This window comes from Falco naumanni, chromosome 4 (assembly GCF_017639655.2).
Source record: "Falco naumanni isolate bFalNau1 chromosome 4, bFalNau1.pat, whole genome shotgun sequence".
Lineage (NCBI taxonomy): Eukaryota > Metazoa > Chordata > Aves > Falconiformes > Falconidae > Falco > Falco naumanni.
Window position 1 is genome coordinate 20213364 of NC_054057.1, and position 18044 is coordinate 20231407.

The following is an 18044-nucleotide window of genomic DNA, read 5'->3' on the forward strand; positions in this document are numbered from 1 at the left end:
TGCTGTCCAGGGTATAAACTAGACTTCTAAACCAGGACATCTCATGCTGCATCTAATATACACATTCTTTTAGAACTAGTGCAGCTGCCTCTGCACTACATAGCAACAACCAAAGAAACGTAAGTATATCCTCACTCCCATTAGAGAAACTCTACTCAGACCTTTGACAGAGTAATATGGAGAGAACTTTGCATTTGGGTGACCACAAAATCTAAACAAGTCTAAGATGCTGAACGCAAACTACACTCATGTTATTACAGACTGATCAGGTTCTTTAACATAATCTTACCCAATAACTTGGTATTTGATTCAAGTACCTTATAATGACCCAGAATGACATACTACAGATGTGAAAACAGAAAATACTTTCCAAGATATTGTAAGCTATTAGCGAACATCACTTCATATAATGAAACTTTGAATTGTTAACACAGCAGTCTCTGGTGGCATAATTGCATGATGCCATGATAGGTATAACTTGACCTTATAAAAAAGATGTGATTAAATCTGTTTATATAAAGTAGAATTCTTGTAGAGTTGAGTCCTCACCATAGGTAACAGTGCAATACAAATCACAAAAGTGTATGCTTTTTCACCTTTTCTATTAAAAAATTAAATCAAGATATCTTTGCACTAGAGTCACTTCAAGGTCATTAATTTTATATCTGAAGTAAAACATAAGACTGTACAATCTGTTCATTACTTAAGGGCTGTGACATTTTGTGGCTAGGTTAAGAGTTCACTTGGTTGAAAACCAGTGTTTAGCACTACTAACTCATGGTTTTATCATGAATCATCCTTTATAAAAAGACCCATATGCTCGAATCAGAGCACTGCAGGACAAACTCAACTTACAGCTCTAAGATCTTGAGGAAGAGTTCAGAAATAAGAAAAGCAGATATATGCATTCTACATAACTAAGGCGATAACTTAAAAATTAAATTCAATTTTTGAAAGTCTGGGCTAACAATACAGAATTTTTTAAATATAAAACTATTAGTTGGTCTTCCTGTGTAGCTTCTTGATAGTTTCATGTTTTCATTTTAGCACCAGTGTTCAGAGAGTGCAAGGAACAAACATGAAGTTAAAGCAACAAAGAAATGCAGAGTTCTGTATTATAATCTTTCCCTTTGCCACAGATTTTTAAAGTCACAATAAACTGCCTACACTGTGCTTGATTTATACTTTGATCTTTATAGGTTTTTTCTGTTTACTTTTTTTTAAACATTTCCATTAGCTTTGTTTAGGATTCTAGCTAAACATATAAGGGATTTCCTTGTTATTTCCCACATCTCTGGCCCCTTAACAGTTTTGCTGAAAGAAAGAATCAAGTTTGTTTTGCCTTTTTGCTAAGGTTCTACAACCAACAGAATATATTTTGTTTTAATCAATAAAACACTTTTAGCTATACAGGTTTTCAGAAAGTGCTTCTGTTTCCTATACTTCATTAACTCTTGCAGTAAATACACCTGTAAAACCCGTTCAAGTATAAATACAGCTTTAGAGATTCAGCCTACTAAGCAATAACTGTAATGAGAGGACCATCTAGTGGTGACAAACACAATTCACACACTGCTATCACACACTGTTTATCTATACAAGTCACTGGACAATTTCTCTTTGCCTTTTTTATTCCATAGTTTTAATCATTTCTTTAATTCAGATTTCGACCTTCTGTGATGAGACTAAATAAATGGGTTTGTTGATTTGCTTCATCTGTTCCAGTAATGAAAACACCTATGTCAATTCTTCCACATGAAAGTTGCTCATAGCATCAAATCATTAATCTGAAGACACTCGCAAGAATGAAACTGCCAGCAACTAGGCTACAAAATAGGTTTGTTAACCTCACCATTCTCTCCTCAGAGATCTGTAATACCTTTTTTCTTAATACAAGAGACAAAAACATCACCAAATGAGAAATGCCAGTCAGACTTGGTATGTTCTACAAGTCTATCACATTTCAGCTAAACAGATGTAACAGACCAAATTACTATACAAGGGTCTAAGATTGCCACAAACTAGCAGGGATAGGAGAGCAAAAAATTGCACTGGAGGAAGCTGACTGAGAATGTGATACACATCTAGTGCTGTTTCTTTCTTCCCCAGCTACCACAGTAATAGAAGCTGTAAGAAATCCTCTTCCCTAATGAAGCTGCAGAGGGTAGGTGCAGGGAGAGGTTTCTACAAGCACACATTTAATTACTAAAAGCTGAAGGAAGCTTAGTGAAGCTTCATAAACAAATCAAAACATCAAACAGTAATACAGCAATCGCTTGTAACAGCTGTTCTGCTTAATTTCTGAAAAGCTCTGACAGGACTCTAGATCAATTGATACTCAAGAGAAAAATTTCAGGCAGTTTCTCCTCAAAGACAGGCATCCTAAAGACACTAAGCTGCTTTGTAAATTAGAGCACTAGATTCTAGTCCAATATAATCTAAACCAAATTTTAATATTATGAAAACTGAAAGTTTGGTCTGAACAAATCTCTGCCTCTTCAGCCCCTGTAAGGATCTAAAGAGAACTGCAGGATTTTCAGCAACACAAAGTTATTTCCCTTCCATACCTTGCCACTTACTCAAAGGACTCTTTCCCAATTTTAGTAGCAGTCACCCAGACTTCCATTCCAGCCTGTTTTATGCACCTCTTGCAACCCTGTCTATAACATCCTACACTGTGGAGGGTTCTTGAGGACAAGAGAGCTCTTTCCCCAGCAGGGTTCTCTATAAAGCAGGGGGCAGCAGTAAGCCTCAGCCACCTTCACTGCTCAACCTTTCTTTTTCAAAGGAAATTGAAACTTTTTCCAAAGGAATGTACAGAGGCCACCACAGAGGCCAAAGGAGATGTAGAATGGGAAATGAAAACTATATGCTGGCTTTACATCCCGATTTTCAAAATTGACTATGCAACCTTACAATGTCAAGAGACTAACAGAGCACTTGGCATCTCGGTTAAAGCCACAGCTGTAGGAGCCCACTAGACAGCACAGATTGCATCTGCACACGGGTAGAAATCACATTATAATGATTACAGTCACAATCTAAATGCCAAGTATTTTATCTGAGGTAAGAGCAAGCAGTAGTAAACTGATCATTTTTGGCAGAATCCATTAAATCGACGGACAACTGTTTGGAAGCAGTCCAATAAGAGAAAAACCAAGCATTAACTAGAACCCAAATAACTGCTTGTCCCAAGAAAGGATAGAAAACCCTCAAGAATGTGGTTACAGGACACCAGTACAAACTAGTGTACACAAACTCAATCCCATTTTTCTTTTACCAGTGTTAACTGGCATGGCTGGGTAGAATGAGTTTCTTTACCACTGAAGGTATAAGATTAAGAGCTCCATAAAAAGAAAAAAACAATCTTGAGCAAGAGAAAACTGAGCAAGACCAAGCAACTTCATGGATGAAGTGCTCTGTGTCAAATCCTGCAGCATTCTTTGCTTCCTCAGATGAAAGCTTATGTTCCTGGGGGACTGACATTCACCCTTCTCCCCAGCACGCCCACAGCATGCTTTCCCTGTGTGCATATTTTCCTCCTCCTGCTCAACTGCCATTCTCCTGTGTCTGCTTCAGTAGCTCTGTAAACATGACCTCTGAAGTGCCTCTTTCACCTTCACATTGTTTCAAGGATGCCTCAGGTATAGCAATAACACACATATTAGTCACACTATATTCGGTAGTCTACTTCCAGAGCGTGGCGTAGAGGTCAGACTCTTAGCAAAGCAAGCTTACTGCTGCGTGCTTACAGCACTGCCACCATCATGAATTAACCTCTGCTGAGTGAGAGAGAGACTGTTAGCAGATGCCTTGCAAGAATTCCAGAGAAGCCTGTGGAAGGCAGATAGTAAAAAAAAAATACATGTTTATTTATTTACAGACTGGCTGGCTCTCAATTGCAGCCCACAGCATCTGCCAAAGAAACACACAGATAGCATGGCAGGCCAGACCACGACAAGCATCTGTTCATTACAATTAAAATGCTTGACAGACCTTCTTTCTGGTTCACTCTGGCTGGTCTTCCAAGATGGAAATAAAACCAAATACTGTCATTCATAAGACTCAAGGAGCAAACAGGGTATTAAAGATGACACTTAAAAACCCTGAAATAGTTTCACCGCAGAAGGCTAGAGGCAAGATTAAAAGCACATCCTTGACAAGAAATCCAATCAGACAGTCCAAGAAAGCAACATAAAAAGCATTTAGTCCAGGGAGTCTTCAAAAAAGAATATTCCTTCATTTCCCCAAAAGAACTTTCTCCAGTGTTCATTTCTCTGATGCTTCAATATATGCCAGCTATCAGGTACTTTAACATTAACTATAATTTTCCTAGATTTTGATCTTAAACAGAAAGCTTCTTCATATTATGATATGAACATATATTATTTATTACACAACACAAATCTCTGTCTCCCTTGTTTATTAACACTTTCGCCACCTCAACACAAGACTTGAGGACATTCTTTTTCCATAGCAATAAACACACTAATGTGAACAAGAACATGGGGAAGAAGTAATAAAAAATGAAAGCAGCCTGACATGCTGGGACAGAAACACAACTAGAAAACAAGAAAAGTCTGCAGAACTTAAGAGTTCAGTCTGCCGTTCTTGCTGCTCTGTCAGGATTGGCCCTCATTTTGACCATCCTAGGTGTTGAGAAGTGTTTGGCTGGCTGAGAAGGTTCTGAGATAAAATTACCTTCTGTCCTCCTAGCCTGCAAAACATTTGCTCCATTACATCACTTGCATCCACCACAGCTCATGATAAGGTATATAAGAGACAAGTCTGGCATGTAAGATTGACCTGGTAGCCAGACCTCTACTTGGATCTCCACGATAAATACACGTCAAAAATCCAGAGTTTATTCTGCAAACCTGCATGGTTGTTTATGGATATTTGTTTCATTCTTCCATTCTGAACCATTCCAGACACTCAAACTCTTAACTTATGATCCCCTCAATACATCTGTTATAGCAATTCCACTACAGTACGTCAGAAGCACACTATTCTCTCTTCTCAGATTTAGGAAACTCCATATTGTCTTTCTGCTGTTAATATGAATACATCCATGCCCTATACACTCACTCCTTCAAGATACTCACAGCACAGATACCTTCTCACCCACATGAGCTGACCATTTTTGCCAAGGTGGTTGTGCAAGATTAGTAGGTCAAAATCTCTCCAATCAAGAATGAATTTTGGTCAGCTGAATTTAAACCCAGGGATAAGCTTGAATTTAGGGTAAGGCATTGTAGAATTATTACAAAACTGAGGGATCATATGCATGTATTTGCTATATGCACTCAGAAGACTTTCAGCCTTGGTGAAGTGATATCACTCTGCCAACATTTTAGGGACACTACTTGTATAGATGACTACCACCTTCCAATATTGTTGAGCAAACTTTACTTCTGAAGAGAAAGAGCTGACATGTGGAGCAAACCTAAATGCTTCCGCATTAGAACACAAAAACATTCATATTGTGTCCCAAGTTCAAAAAAGACAGATATCTATTAAACTCATTAAAGACTACAAACACACCATAAATATTATTTTCCACTGTTACGTTTTCCCAATCAAAGTTTAAATATTTTTTTAAGTCTGCATTATATATCTTTAAAGATACTTCATATTTTAGGCTCAGAGAATGAAGATGTTCACTTTTTTCTTTGTCCAGGATAAGCAAGTTTCAGAAAAGCAATACAGAATTTAAGCACAGAAGATAATTATTTTAGATGTTTAAAAGTATTTTACAATGGAAGAGCCAGGGGTTTTGTAATGTTTTTTTAAATCAATATTATCCTTGTAAATTCATATCCAGTTCAAGATGTGAGGAAACAGCTGTTCTGCATTTAATATTCTTTGCCTCATTTTAATTTCAGTTATTGTCTATACCAAGGGTCCTCAAACTTTTTAAACAGGGGGGCGGCGCGTGGATGACATGGCAGGCAGTCATCTGCAGCTGCTTGGTTTCCCCACCACCACCCCCAGCAGGGGGAATGGGTCTGTAAATACCAGGGGCTGGACTGAGGACCCTGGGGGGCTGTATCCGGCCCGCAGGCTATAGTTTGAGAACCCCTGGTCTATACACATCAGATAAAAGGTACCATCATTTATAGAAAGATGGTTTCCTCTAGACAGCAGCATCATGTTGCCTTTCAAAATTTAGCTGTGAACGGTTGAGAATTCACGTAAACTACTAATAATAAAGAATACGCAGCAAGGAGCTTACCTTTTACACCACCAAATGGACCATAAGTCATATTACAAGCAGTTCTCTGAAGATTGTGCTCATACATCAATTTAATCTGATACTGGTTCCCATGCTCCACATTTCCCAGAGTTCCTACAAAAAACCAAAGGATATATATTTATATCTCTGATCAATGTAATGTGGAAGGAGTGCAATGTAAACAACATGAGAAAAACCTATAACTTAATCTAGGGACTCTGAGATATGAAGGCTCACACTGCTGCTTTCTTTCAGAATTTTGTAGCTTGGTGACTTTTTTTAAAGGCCAGAATCAGAAATACGGTCTCAGTATACTAAATATGAAGACTTAGCAAGAGGCTGAGATTTCACTACTGAAATGTATTTTTCTTCATGTTATGCACACATCTAAGATCAGAAAAAAGCCTGTTCAAAGGGGAATTCTTACGATTCTCTAGTTATTCAATGAATATACTATATCCAACAGCCAGCTTCAGCTGTAATAGTCTCAAATTAAGCTGTAACTTAGTCATTAGCTATAATTTGACAAAGTTATACTTAAGGCACATTAATCACTTGCCTTTACTCTGTCTGAAATTCAATGCAGTGATCAACAATGCAAAGATAAGAGAAAAACATATGGAAACAAAAAAAAATTTTATAATATGCATCACATTCTCTGGAAAGGTCTGCATGAACTTTAATTTCCTGACTCTCAAGGGAACTAGCATAAATTCAAAAAGTCTCTCTAAAGAAACTGAAGCTAAAGGTCCTCTTGATAACCGAAAGTATTTCATGCACCCCATGAAGAAAACAAAACTCTTCATTACAGAGAATAACACTTAAGGACTAATATTAGAAAGCAAAAAAAACCTTTGAGAACAGTCACATCAGCAGAGAAAAAGGTGGTTTCAATGAATGATATCTAAGCTAAAACCTATCATGGCTTTACGTATACAAAGATTATTCCAACATCATCTTAAATCACATGCTATGAAATATTTGTAGCTTATCCTAACCTTTTAGGTATTATTTTCAACTAAAATCCAATGCAGCTTTTAAGAAATTACCCCTGAAGTAGGCCCACATTAGGGAAAGGACTGAAACAGACATGAGGAAAAAAGCCCTGGCTAGACAGAAAACTAGCTAAGTAGCAACACCAGAGGAAAAGCAAGTTAGAAAGTAATCAGTCTGTGTATACTGGCTGTAATACAATATCCAGGCCATACTTCAGTCAGCCCTGAAGGATACTTTTCATTTCTTTGTGAGAAGCATCATAGTTATTTTCTTACGAGTAACAGATATGGCAACATGTATAAAGCAAGTAAAGATCCCCCTTCATAGAAGTGTAATTTGCCATCGAAGCATAAAGAAATAGCAATTGTTATTTCTCAAAGGACTTTCTTCTTCTAAAGTACCTGCTCAGATGACAGAAATTACCATTACAGCATGAATGCTTACAAATCAGTATGAAGAGTCTGTTACAGGACTGTAAATCTTCGCTTTTATTATTACTTAAATGCTTAAGCCAAGTAGACCAAACAGCAAATTATAACTAGAAAAGAATTTGAGACTTACTGTTGTAGGCCGTTAATGCAAATTTTTAAATAAATTGTTTTAATAAAAATTGTACTGGTAGGCTACAATCCTAAAACATAGCACTATTACAGAGAAGGGAAGGTATGAAAACTGCAGAACCGCAGTACATCTCAAAAGATCACCCTTCAACAAAGATCAATTTTACAGATGTCTCCAGAAAAGATAACCAGAAGGCCAACAGAATCTGGAAAGAGAACATGTGTTTGTAACCTATCTGCCTATAAGGCTGTGAGCAGGAAGCAAGTTGCTTCAAGAAGGCCGTGCTTTTATAATGAAAGGAGCCACAGCTGTCCCTGGACAGAGAAAATGAAGTTGTAGTTGTCTATTGAATTTTGAAGATGCAGGTACAATCAATAGATCTCTCATATCTGTGCTTTGCTTTAAGCATGTATTAGAGACAATTTAATGCACAGAATAGGTATTTTGTGACTTGCCTCCTCACATACATAGAGGAAACAGTATTTAGATTTTCCAGGCAAAGGTAGTAGAAGAAAAGAGATTTAAGAAAAAACACAGTGAGCAGATCAGCAAATCTCTGTTAACCACTGGGAAACATTTAGACCTAATTAGCGTTTCCTCTTCGTACAAGAGTTTCAGTGAGAGAACTTGACTGCAGCACAATTGCAGGGATGACAAGCAAAACACTGTATATAGCAAGTTATGCATTAACCTAATCCAAACTTTAAAATACACTTATCTGTAAACTAACCTGAAACAGCATATACACAGAGTTTTCGGCAATGCAACACAGCCAGATGAAGTCCTTCAGTACCACTGTAAAGAAGGTTAAAAAAAGCACTGTTTTCAGATAAACTCCAGGTACAATGCATACAGGATAAAATTCAAGTAACATGCTGAAATCACTTTCAGGTGTGGACCAAATCCAAACCTTTAGGTGTTAGATGCTAGTAGAAAAACTCAGAAGTACTAATCTTCCTAAATTCATGCTGCAGTATTTTAAGTCAATTTCAAGATTAAAACAAATCCTTTAAGAATATGTTTTAAGATTTAAGTACAAAAAGCAAGTCAACTATTTTCCCAGTTTAGCTTGAAATTCATTTCAAACAAGGTGCTGTTAATTCTTCCAAAAACCAAAGGGATATGAGAATCTTCCCTCCAAACAAGTATTTTTCAGCACCCATGTACATTACTTGTTGAAAAATTCACTTTCGTACTAGCGTCATGGAACCTAAATTATTTAAACTATAAAGCAGAAGTCATAAACTTAGAATCCTATATTCACATTCTTCATCCCCCAATTCCAAATACTATTTCCTGCAGAGAAAGTTCTTGTGCTGTGACTATAGAAAATGTTCTAGATTATTTCACAGGATAAGGCATTAGAATTCCAGCACAGGGCCACCCCATTAGAACTTGGATAAAAGAAAAACAGTTTCCAGCTGATGCAGGCCTTTCAGCTTGTGGCCTTTTGTTTCAGGGCACAAGTCTCTCCCATGGTCAGTACAGGTTTTTCTCTCATTTTAAAATAAAGTTTGTGCTGCAATATTAGAAGTTAATTTCAAAATTAAAATGAATCCCTTAAGATCATGTATTTAGTTGGCTGTAAGACAATCTACTTAGGAGAGCTTCATTTTAAAAATGAGAGAAAATGAATCCTTTAAGAAAAAAAAAAATGAAGTTCTCCTAAACAGATTCTCTTACAGCCAACAAAATATGAGGCATAGACTCACAGTATCTCTCTTCTACCTGGCCACTTATTGCCACTAAATTAATTGGAATTAAAGATCTTCAATCTATCAAAACCAAAACAACTGGCCAATATTACATCTTAGATAATAACAAGTTACTCAGGTTATCTTAACACCTAAAAAAACCTTTCAATATAAGGTTTTTCCTGTTCTACATACTTCTAAAAAATCATACAACTACATAGAAGATTATTCTCCAAATATACTTTAAATAAAAATTCTCTCATATTGAGATGATTCAAAAAGATCAAATGCATATTACAGAAATCATAGATGTGCTTAATAGTTGTCCATCTGGGAACTCAAAACTCAGCTCCCAAAACAAAGAAAGACTATCACATTCAAGCCTTAAATAAACTGCAACATTGACTTACGAAACAAATTTTCCCACTTCCACCTGCAATATTGGTTCTCGTAACTGCACTTCCAAAAGCAAGTCTTCAGGTTGTACTTCATCTCCAGGTTTCACAGGGTGTGGATTAAAGATTCGGAGATAACCCATGTAACTGCCCACAATAATTTTATCTAAAAAAAAAAAAGCCAAAGGAGAGTACAGAATACAATAGCACATGTGGATTTTAGTTTGCTGCAGAAGTGCTTCAAAGAATACCCCATAAAGGCAGAATATTAATATGATTCAATTAATGTTGATTAAGCTCTGTCTTCTAGGTTAAGATTAGCAATCTTTTTTTTTTTTTTGCAAATCCATGGAAACCCTGTCCGCAAAGGGCTTAATACAGCGATTATCATGGTGGTGGCATTATTCCACCATTTTGGATTGACATTCACACCTCTTAAAAAGTCCCATTCTGAGTTTAAAGAGTACTTCAAGCTCCAGGCTTCTGCATCCACATATCACACCAGCAGAAGTGCAGATTTTTAAAATTGGGACTGATGACATTTATCGAAATGCAAATTAGAGCCAGGTAATAGTACATGAGGTCAACAAAGCTAAGCCTTGAGATCACCTGCTCTTGAGACAGATCCCTTATCTCAAAGATTAATGCAATAGTTACATCAGAGTTATTTTGGAATTGGTATTTTAAACAATTAATCATTTTATTGTTAGTGAATTACAAAAAAATATTAATAAAAAAACAAAGCAGGGCATCCTGCAATAACAACTAACAACTCAAGTTGGTTGCCAGCACTTATTTCCTCTAGATATAGATCATCATATCAATGCAAATCAAAACCAATAAAACTTCTCCCCAAGTCAGAGGAACACACAAATACTCCTAAACCAAGTTGAGCAGGCTCTAAAGGAATGGGATACTTCCACAGGACCCCATGCAAAAGCTCAGAACAGCTGCTTCGTTCTGCCTCAAAAAACTTGCACATCCATATCCTTCATTCAGAGAACACTGACTGCCTTCCCCACTCTTATATTTTCCTCAGTTCAGTAACAAGTATTCCATCAACAGTAAACTAAACCCATTTTAGCTATTAACTCATTAAAAATACTTAAGCTTAAGTGAGGACATTTTGACCTGTGATTAGACAATTGCAACCAGCTGGTTCACTTTTGGTCCTGAACTCTGGAAGAACAGCCTAGTCAAAAAACAAAGAAAATATAATATTGAGGAGAAAAACGAAAGAGCAGACTACTCCTACAACACTGTTTAAATTCTGCTTTTATATCAATTACATTTTTTTTCCACTAGGAAAAGAGAATACAGAACTCCAGCAGCATTTTGGGGTTTTTTGATCACGGGTCAGTCTAAACCATAACAGGCCTGCTAGCAACAGATGGGGTACACCTGTCTCAGAGGAGTTAAAGGATCTGTGCACAGGAGTTAGCAGGGCTTGCTGAAAGAGCTTTGAACTATATTTGAAGGAAGGAAAGGGATACAGCCAGCCTTGCTAGAGATAAGCCTGGGGGTAGCAGGCTAATATTTGAGGGATAGCGTCCTAGCAAGGTCCTTTGGTCTGCTGTCTCAGTGCGGGCAGGGGATGGAGATCCACGCAGCAGCAAAGATGCAAGGGTTATTGACTTGTTAGAAACCACAGAAGTGCCCCAGAACTATCACATAGGAATTAGGGTTTCTCCTTCCCAAGAAGAGGTGGCAGTATCAACAGCCCCACTGAAGAACATCTACACCAGTGCACACAGCACAGGCAACAAACAGGAGGAGCTGGAAGCCATTGCAGAAGGGAAACTGTGACAGTTGCATCGCGAAAACGTGGTGGGATGACTCGCACAACTGGAGCGCTGCAGTGGGTGGCTATAAACTCTTCAGAGGGGACAGGCCACGAAGGAGAGGGGGTGGGGTAGCCCTGTATGTTAGGGAGTGTTTCCATTGTCTAGAGCTTGATGATGGTGACTATGGGGTTGAGTGTTTATGGGTAGGAAGAATGAGAGGGAAGGGCAACAAGGAGGATATCAAGGTGGGAGACTGTTACAGAGCACCCAACCAGGATGAAGAGGCAGGCAAAATATTCTAAAAGCAGCTGGGAAGAGTCTCACAATCACTAGCTCTTGTTCTCATGGGGGATTTCAACTTACCAGATGCCTGCTGGAAATACAGTACAGCAGAGAGGAAACAGCCTAGGAGGTTCCCAGAGTGTGTGGAAGAGACCTTCCTGACACAGCTGGTGAGGGAGCCAGCTAGGGAAGGTGGCCCACTGGTCCTGCTGTTTGTGAACAGAGAAGGACTGGTGGGTGATGTGATGGCTGGAGGCTGCCTTGGGCACAGCAACCACCAAATGACAATTTAGACTCTCAGAGAAGCAAGGAGGCAGGTCAGCAGAACTGCTGCCTTGGACTTCCAGAGGGCTGACTTCAGCCTGTTGAGGAGCCTGGTTAACAGAGTGCCTTGGGGCTAAGGGGTCCAGGAAGGCTGGACTTTTTTCAAGAAGGAAATATTAAAGATGCAGGTACAGGCTGTCCCCGCGTGCTGAAAGATGGGCCAGCAGGTGGGAAGGCCAGCCTGGCTGAACAGAGAGAAAAAAAATAAAAATAAAAAAAAAAAAAAAAAGGAGTTTATGGCCTGTGGAGGAAGGGATAGTCCACTCAGGAGGACCACAAGGATGTTGTGAGGCTATGCAGGGAGAAAATTAGAAGGGCCAAAGCCCAACTAGAACTCTTTTTACTGCCGTGAAAGACAATAAAAATAGTTTCTATAAATACATTGGCAACAAAAGGAGAACCTCCATCATTTATTGGATGCAGGGGAAAACACACTGACAAAGACTGAAGTACTTAATGCCTTCTTTGCCTCAGTCTTTAATAGTAAGGCCAGTTGTTCTCTGGGGACCCGGCCCCCTGAGCTGAAAGACAGATGGGGAGCAGAATGAAACACCCATAACTAAAGGGGGAAATGATTAGCAACCTGCTACACCACTTAGAAAAACACAAGTCTATGGGGCCAGAGGGTACCAAGGGAGCTGGCAGGAGTGCTCACTGAGCCACTTCCCATCATTTGTCAGCAGCCCTGGCTAACCAGGGAGGCCCCAGTTGACTGGAGGTTAGCCAATGTGACACCTGTCTACAGGAAGGAGGATCCAGGAAACTACATGACTGCCAGCCTGACCTTGGTGCTGGGGAAGGTTACGGAGCAGATCATCTTGAGCACCATCACATGGCACATACAGGACAACCAGGCCTAGTCAGCATGGGGTTAGGAAAGGCAGGTCCTACTTGACTAACCTGATGTCCTCCCATGACAAGGTGACCCGCTTTGTGGACAAGGGAAAGGCTGTGGATGTTGTCTGCCTAAAGCTTAGTAAAGCCTTTGACACAGTCTCCCACAGAATTCTCCTGAAGAAATTGGCTGCTTATGGCTTAGACAGGCATACTCTTTGCTGGGGGGGGGGCAGGGAAACCACCAGCTGGATGGCCAGGCCGGGAGAGTAGCAGTGAATGGAGTTAAATCCAGTTGGCAGCCAGTCACAAGCAGTGTTCCCCAGGGATCAGCATTGCGGCCAGTTCTGTTTAATATCTTTACCAATGATCTGGACAAGGAGATTGAGCACACGCTCGGAAAATTTGCAGACAACACCAAGGTGAGGGGGAGTGTTGATCTGCTGGAGGGTAGGAGGTTCTGCAGAGGGGTCTGGACAGGCTGGACCGATGGGCTGAGGCCAGTTGTATGAGGTTCAACAAGACTCATTGCCAGGTCCTGCACTTGGGTCACAACCATGCCACACAGTGCTACGGGCTGGGGGAAGAGTGGCTGGAAAGCTGCCTGGAGAAAAAAAAAGAACTGTCTGGGGGTGCTGATCAACAGTCAGCTGAACATGAGCCAGCAGTGTGCCCAGGTGGCCAATGAAACTGGGAAGGGTCTGAAGCAGAAGGCTTATGAGGAGCAGCTGAGGAATCTAGGGTAGTTTGGCCTGGAGAAGAGGCAGTTCAGGGGGTTCTTATCACTCTCTACAACTACCTGAAAGGAGGTTGTAGCAAGGTGGGCATCAGTCTCTTCTCCCAAGTAAGAAGTGATAGGACAAGAGGAAATGGCTTCAAGTTACACCAGGGGAAGTTTAGTTTAGATACTAGAAAAAGATTCTTCACCAAAAGGGTTCTCGAGCATTGGAATAGGCTGCCCAGGGATGCTGTGGAGTCACCAGCCCTGGAGGTATTTAAAAGATGTATACATGTAGCACTTAGGGACATGGTTTAGTGGTGGACTTGGCAGCATTAGGTTAACAGTTAGACTCTATGATCTTAAAGGCCTTTTCCAACGTAAATGATTCTATGAATTTCTACTGAAAAATTTTGTACACCAAATCAGTAACAGCTCAACTTTATTCAAATCCCCCTGGAAAGGCACAATCTAAAGTGAAAATATTTTTAAGAGTATGGCAATAGTGAAATCAAACTCAAGTACCTCTACTGAGCAAAAACAAAGCTCCATGATGAGCAGGAATCAGAGAAAGATCCCAAATATTAATTTTAAAATCATACACACACAATAACTCTCTCTGACAGCAAAGATCATTTCACATTGAGTGCATAGAAAAGCAGGGTTTTCTCAAGCAGAGTCACTTATTTCAATGGTCCCTTATTTTCCAGGCAGAAAGTGTTCGTTTTTCTAAATTTTAATTAGCACTTACCTTCCTTTTTTTCCTTAAGTATTTTCAGCAACTTACAATGTGTTTTTACTGCCATGATTAACTGAAAGTGTTCTATTTTAAAGATATCTACCATTGAAGGAATAAGATGTGAGAGAAATTACTGCTGAACACAAACAAGATGTTCAGAAACCTACAAATATACAAAGACAAATGGCATTGAATTTCTCTTCTTAAGCCTACAATGACACATTAAAGATAGCCAGGCTAGTTAAAGTCTGCTAACAAGCCTTCAGTATGCATTGGTCAAAGCAAACTTGCAGCTGCATAGTTTATAAGTTAGCAGCCATGTAACTCTGATTTTACCTTGTCCGCTGCCACTATTATCAACATCAGCAACACACAGACAGCCTAGGTCAAATTCTTCCTTTTCTCCAAGTATAGTGGACCACCAGTCTCTAGCTTTAAACAAAGACATTCTTTACTGAAAAGTAAACAAAACATTGTTACAATGTATACACATAACGCTTGTACAAACAACTTTGTTAGCAACAACTTTCATTAATTACTTTTCATGTCAGTTTCACATTGCTCTCCTGAGCTGAACAAGCGTTAATTTCAGGTGTCTTGTGTTTCTAGCTACACAGTTCAGAAGCCAACTTTAGGAAACTTCTTGTCATTAGTCTACAAATTAGTTGTGAGAGATACTGCTAGTGTCTCTCACACATGTGAGCAAAAGGCAAAAAATAACAGCTTGTTTTAAAATGTTAAAAGCCTTCTGTAATAAGCATTAAGGAAGTAATACAAGTTTTGAAAGTCACAGAACTGAAGTTTTCTCTCCAAGCAAAGAGTATCAGGGGAAACAATTCTGATGCAAGTTTTTGGCAAGAGAACTTATTTTTAGAAAAGCAAATGAAGACACAGACAGCATCAAAACCTCCACCCAGTAATCGCCTTGAAGATGCCCTAATGACACGGCTAAAGAACTTGGTCAGATAGGGCACAAATCAGCTTTTCTGCTCCCTACCTGCTGTTATTTTAAGAAGAGGGAGGGAGAGAGGAGACTAATCCTTTAGTAGGTGGCTTGACAATAACATTACCCTAGCTCAAAACTCACAGCTCAGTGCCTGTGCCCTGCCGTGAGCAGGACAAACCTGCACGCCGCCCCACAGCCCGCTGAGGGGATGTGGGGCAGCGCCGGCTCTAGCGGTTTTTTCCAGGAGAAAGGAAAAACGATGGGCTCCCCCCTTGTTTTCCTTTGGAGCAGCCTGCATGCCTTTCCTCTTTAAAGGAAACGATGTCTGCCAAATGAAAACGTTTTTTTTTTTGCCTCAGGCGGTTACCGCCGTTATGTCAGCGAGGCAACCTGCTGCAGCCAGGCGCCGGCTGGCGCCAGCACAGCCCTCCCCACACACCCGCTCCCTCACGGAGCCCCTGGGCAGCACCCGCAGCACGCACGCCCGAGCCCCGCACCTCAGGGGCCGCTCCCGGGCACACACGCACCCCGCAGCGGGGGAAGGGGGCGCTTACCTGGGCACCCGCCGGGCACCGCGCAGTCCAAGCTGCTCGGAGGCGGCAGCCCCCTCCTTCGCGGGAAGCCCCCGCTCAGGCGCGACCTAGAGACGAAACGAAGGGTGAGGCGCAAACCGGCGGCGCTACAGCCCCCTCCCCGCCGCCATCTCCAGCGTCTCTCTCCCAGCGCCTTAAGTACCGGCCCCGCCGCGCCCGCCCCGCCCTGAGGGAGCCGCTCGCGCTGACGCTGGGAAATGTAGTTTGGGAAGCGGCGTGACGGACCGTCGGGCTCTCTCATTTCTTCCTGTGCGGGGGGGCAAGGAGGGCGAGAGGGAAGAGAGACGTTCCTTTGCGTTTTCTGAAGAAAAACCTGCCCTCCGAGCTAAGGGCTTTTCTTTTTCAAAGCCCTCAGCGGGAGCCTCTCGCCCTCCGCACCGCCCCCTGCCGGCGCCCTGCAGCACCAGCCCGCCCGCTCTCCTCCCGCCTTCCCGCTGCCGTGGTACCGCCGGCAGGCCACGCGCCCGTGACGTCTCGCGGGGAGCCCGCGCCGGAGCCCAGGCGGCGGGGCGCGTGCTGCGGGGGCGGGCGGAGCGCGACGCCGTCGCTGCCCACTTGGCGAGGCCGGCGGGCGGCGGGGACCCTGGTGAGACCCCGGGCAGGCGCTGAGGGGCGCCAGCCTCCCCCCCCCCATCAGCCCCCGCCTCCAGCGGCCGGGGGGGCGGCCCCGCTACCCCGCAGGGGAAGCTGCCCCTGCGAGCTACCATGGACAGGACCGCCGTGGCCAAGATGGGAGCAGTGGCCAGCGCCAGCGTGTGCGCCCTGGTGGGCGGCGTGGTGCTGGCCCAGTACATCTTCACTATGAAGAAGAAGACGGGCAGGAAGACCAAGATCATCGAGATGGTACGTGGTTACCGGGCCGAGAGCGGGGCCGCGCGGGGGAGGCCGCCGGCCCGCCGGCCCCGGCCGCTCGCCCTCCTTCTCAGGCCGGCGGCGGGCCGGTCCCGCACGGCCGCCCTCGCGGGCGGGGATCCCGCACAGTCCGGCTCGGCCCGGCCCCGCCCCGCACGGCCCGGCCGCCTCCCACCGCCGCCCCACAGCGAGCGCCGCCCGGCGCGCTGACAGCCCGGTTCGCGCCGCTCCCCTCCAGGCGCCGGAGCCCGGCTGCTCCTGTGCCCACCCCGTGAGGCCAAGGGGCTCCGGGAGGCTGCGGACCCGGTGGCTGGTCCTTAGGGACACACAGCGGGAGCAGGAGCGGCGGTCCCGCCGCGGCACGGCTCGCTAGCGCGCAGGGTCTGCCCCGTCCCGGCCTGTCCGGGCCCCGTGAACCTGAGCGTAAAGCTGCAGGTCGCGGTGCTAACTTAACAGCCTGCTTGTAACTTGTTCACACAAGGAAAAAATGGGGGGTGGGTGTGTGGGTGTATGTGTTCAGCCATCTGTTGAAACTTCGAAGCAGTGTCTGTTCCCGGTTACTATAAAAGGAAGATGGAGCTCGCTCCCTACTGTCCTTGTTAAACTTGTTATTTACGGCCTTATGTAAAGATCTGCTTATCAGCGACTGGATTGTAAAAGTTCTTGGTTTAGGCAATATCCTGATTACATTGAAATTGAAATTTCATTGAAATTTAAATCCTTCAAAATTTGCGTTTGTAATTTGGACGCCGCTGTACTGAAGAACTGAAATCAAGTCACTTGCTGTTAGCCAACGGGTATTTTGTGATTTCCCCCACAAAACTTTACTAAACACTCTATTTTTTTCTTAATTACACGTGGAAATATAGATTTTGCTAAGAACTAGGATTCTGTGTGTGAATTGTGAGCTAACTATTCACTTGGCCCTACGTTGCAACACTTGCTGGTGGAAGTCATGCAATGCAGCTTGTGATAAAGTGGGTCCCGAGAAGAATTCCGCTGTGCGTTTTTCCTAATCACAGAGTCCTCATACTTTCTGCTGGAAAAATACTTGAATGCTGTTTCTAGTCATCAGTCCCATCATTCAACAA

The 18044-nt window shown here is 42.4% G+C and overlaps 2 protein-coding genes across 5 annotated transcripts in view; one reads left to right on the forward strand and one right to left on the reverse strand.

The window, feature by feature from the left end:
* BBS9 (Bardet-Biedl syndrome 9) overlaps positions 1–16229 on the reverse strand; it is a 310952-nt gene extending 294723 nt beyond the window's left edge. For 2 of the 3 annotated variants that reach the window (XM_040589505.1, XM_040589504.1), the window contains exons 1-5: positions 16063–16229; positions 14899–15016; positions 9897–10047; positions 8523–8587; positions 6236–6349 (exon numbers count right to left, since the gene is read on the reverse strand). In XM_040589505.1, coding sequence (XP_040445439.1) covers positions 6236–6349; positions 8523–8587; positions 9897–10047; positions 14899–15010 — 442 coding nt within the window. In that variant the 5' untranslated portion in view covers positions 15011–15016; positions 16063–16229. Of the gene's footprint in view, positions 1–6235; positions 6350–8522; positions 8588–9896; positions 10048–14898; positions 15017–16062 lie in introns of those variants that run through there. The other variant, XM_040589506.1, reaches the window with a different exon arrangement.
* A 385-nt stretch (positions 16230–16614) lies between these two features.
* Positions 16615–18044, forward strand: part of NT5C3A (5'-nucleotidase, cytosolic IIIA) — a 28719-nt gene continuing 27289 nt past the window's right edge. Inside the window, exon 1 of one of the 2 annotated variants that reach the window (XM_040589508.1) lies at positions 16615–16944. In XM_040589508.1, coding sequence (XP_040445442.1) covers positions 16807–16944 — 138 coding nt within the window. In that variant the 5' untranslated portion in view covers positions 16615–16806. The remainder of the gene's footprint in view (positions 16945–18044) is intronic. The other variant, XM_040589509.1, reaches the window with a different exon arrangement.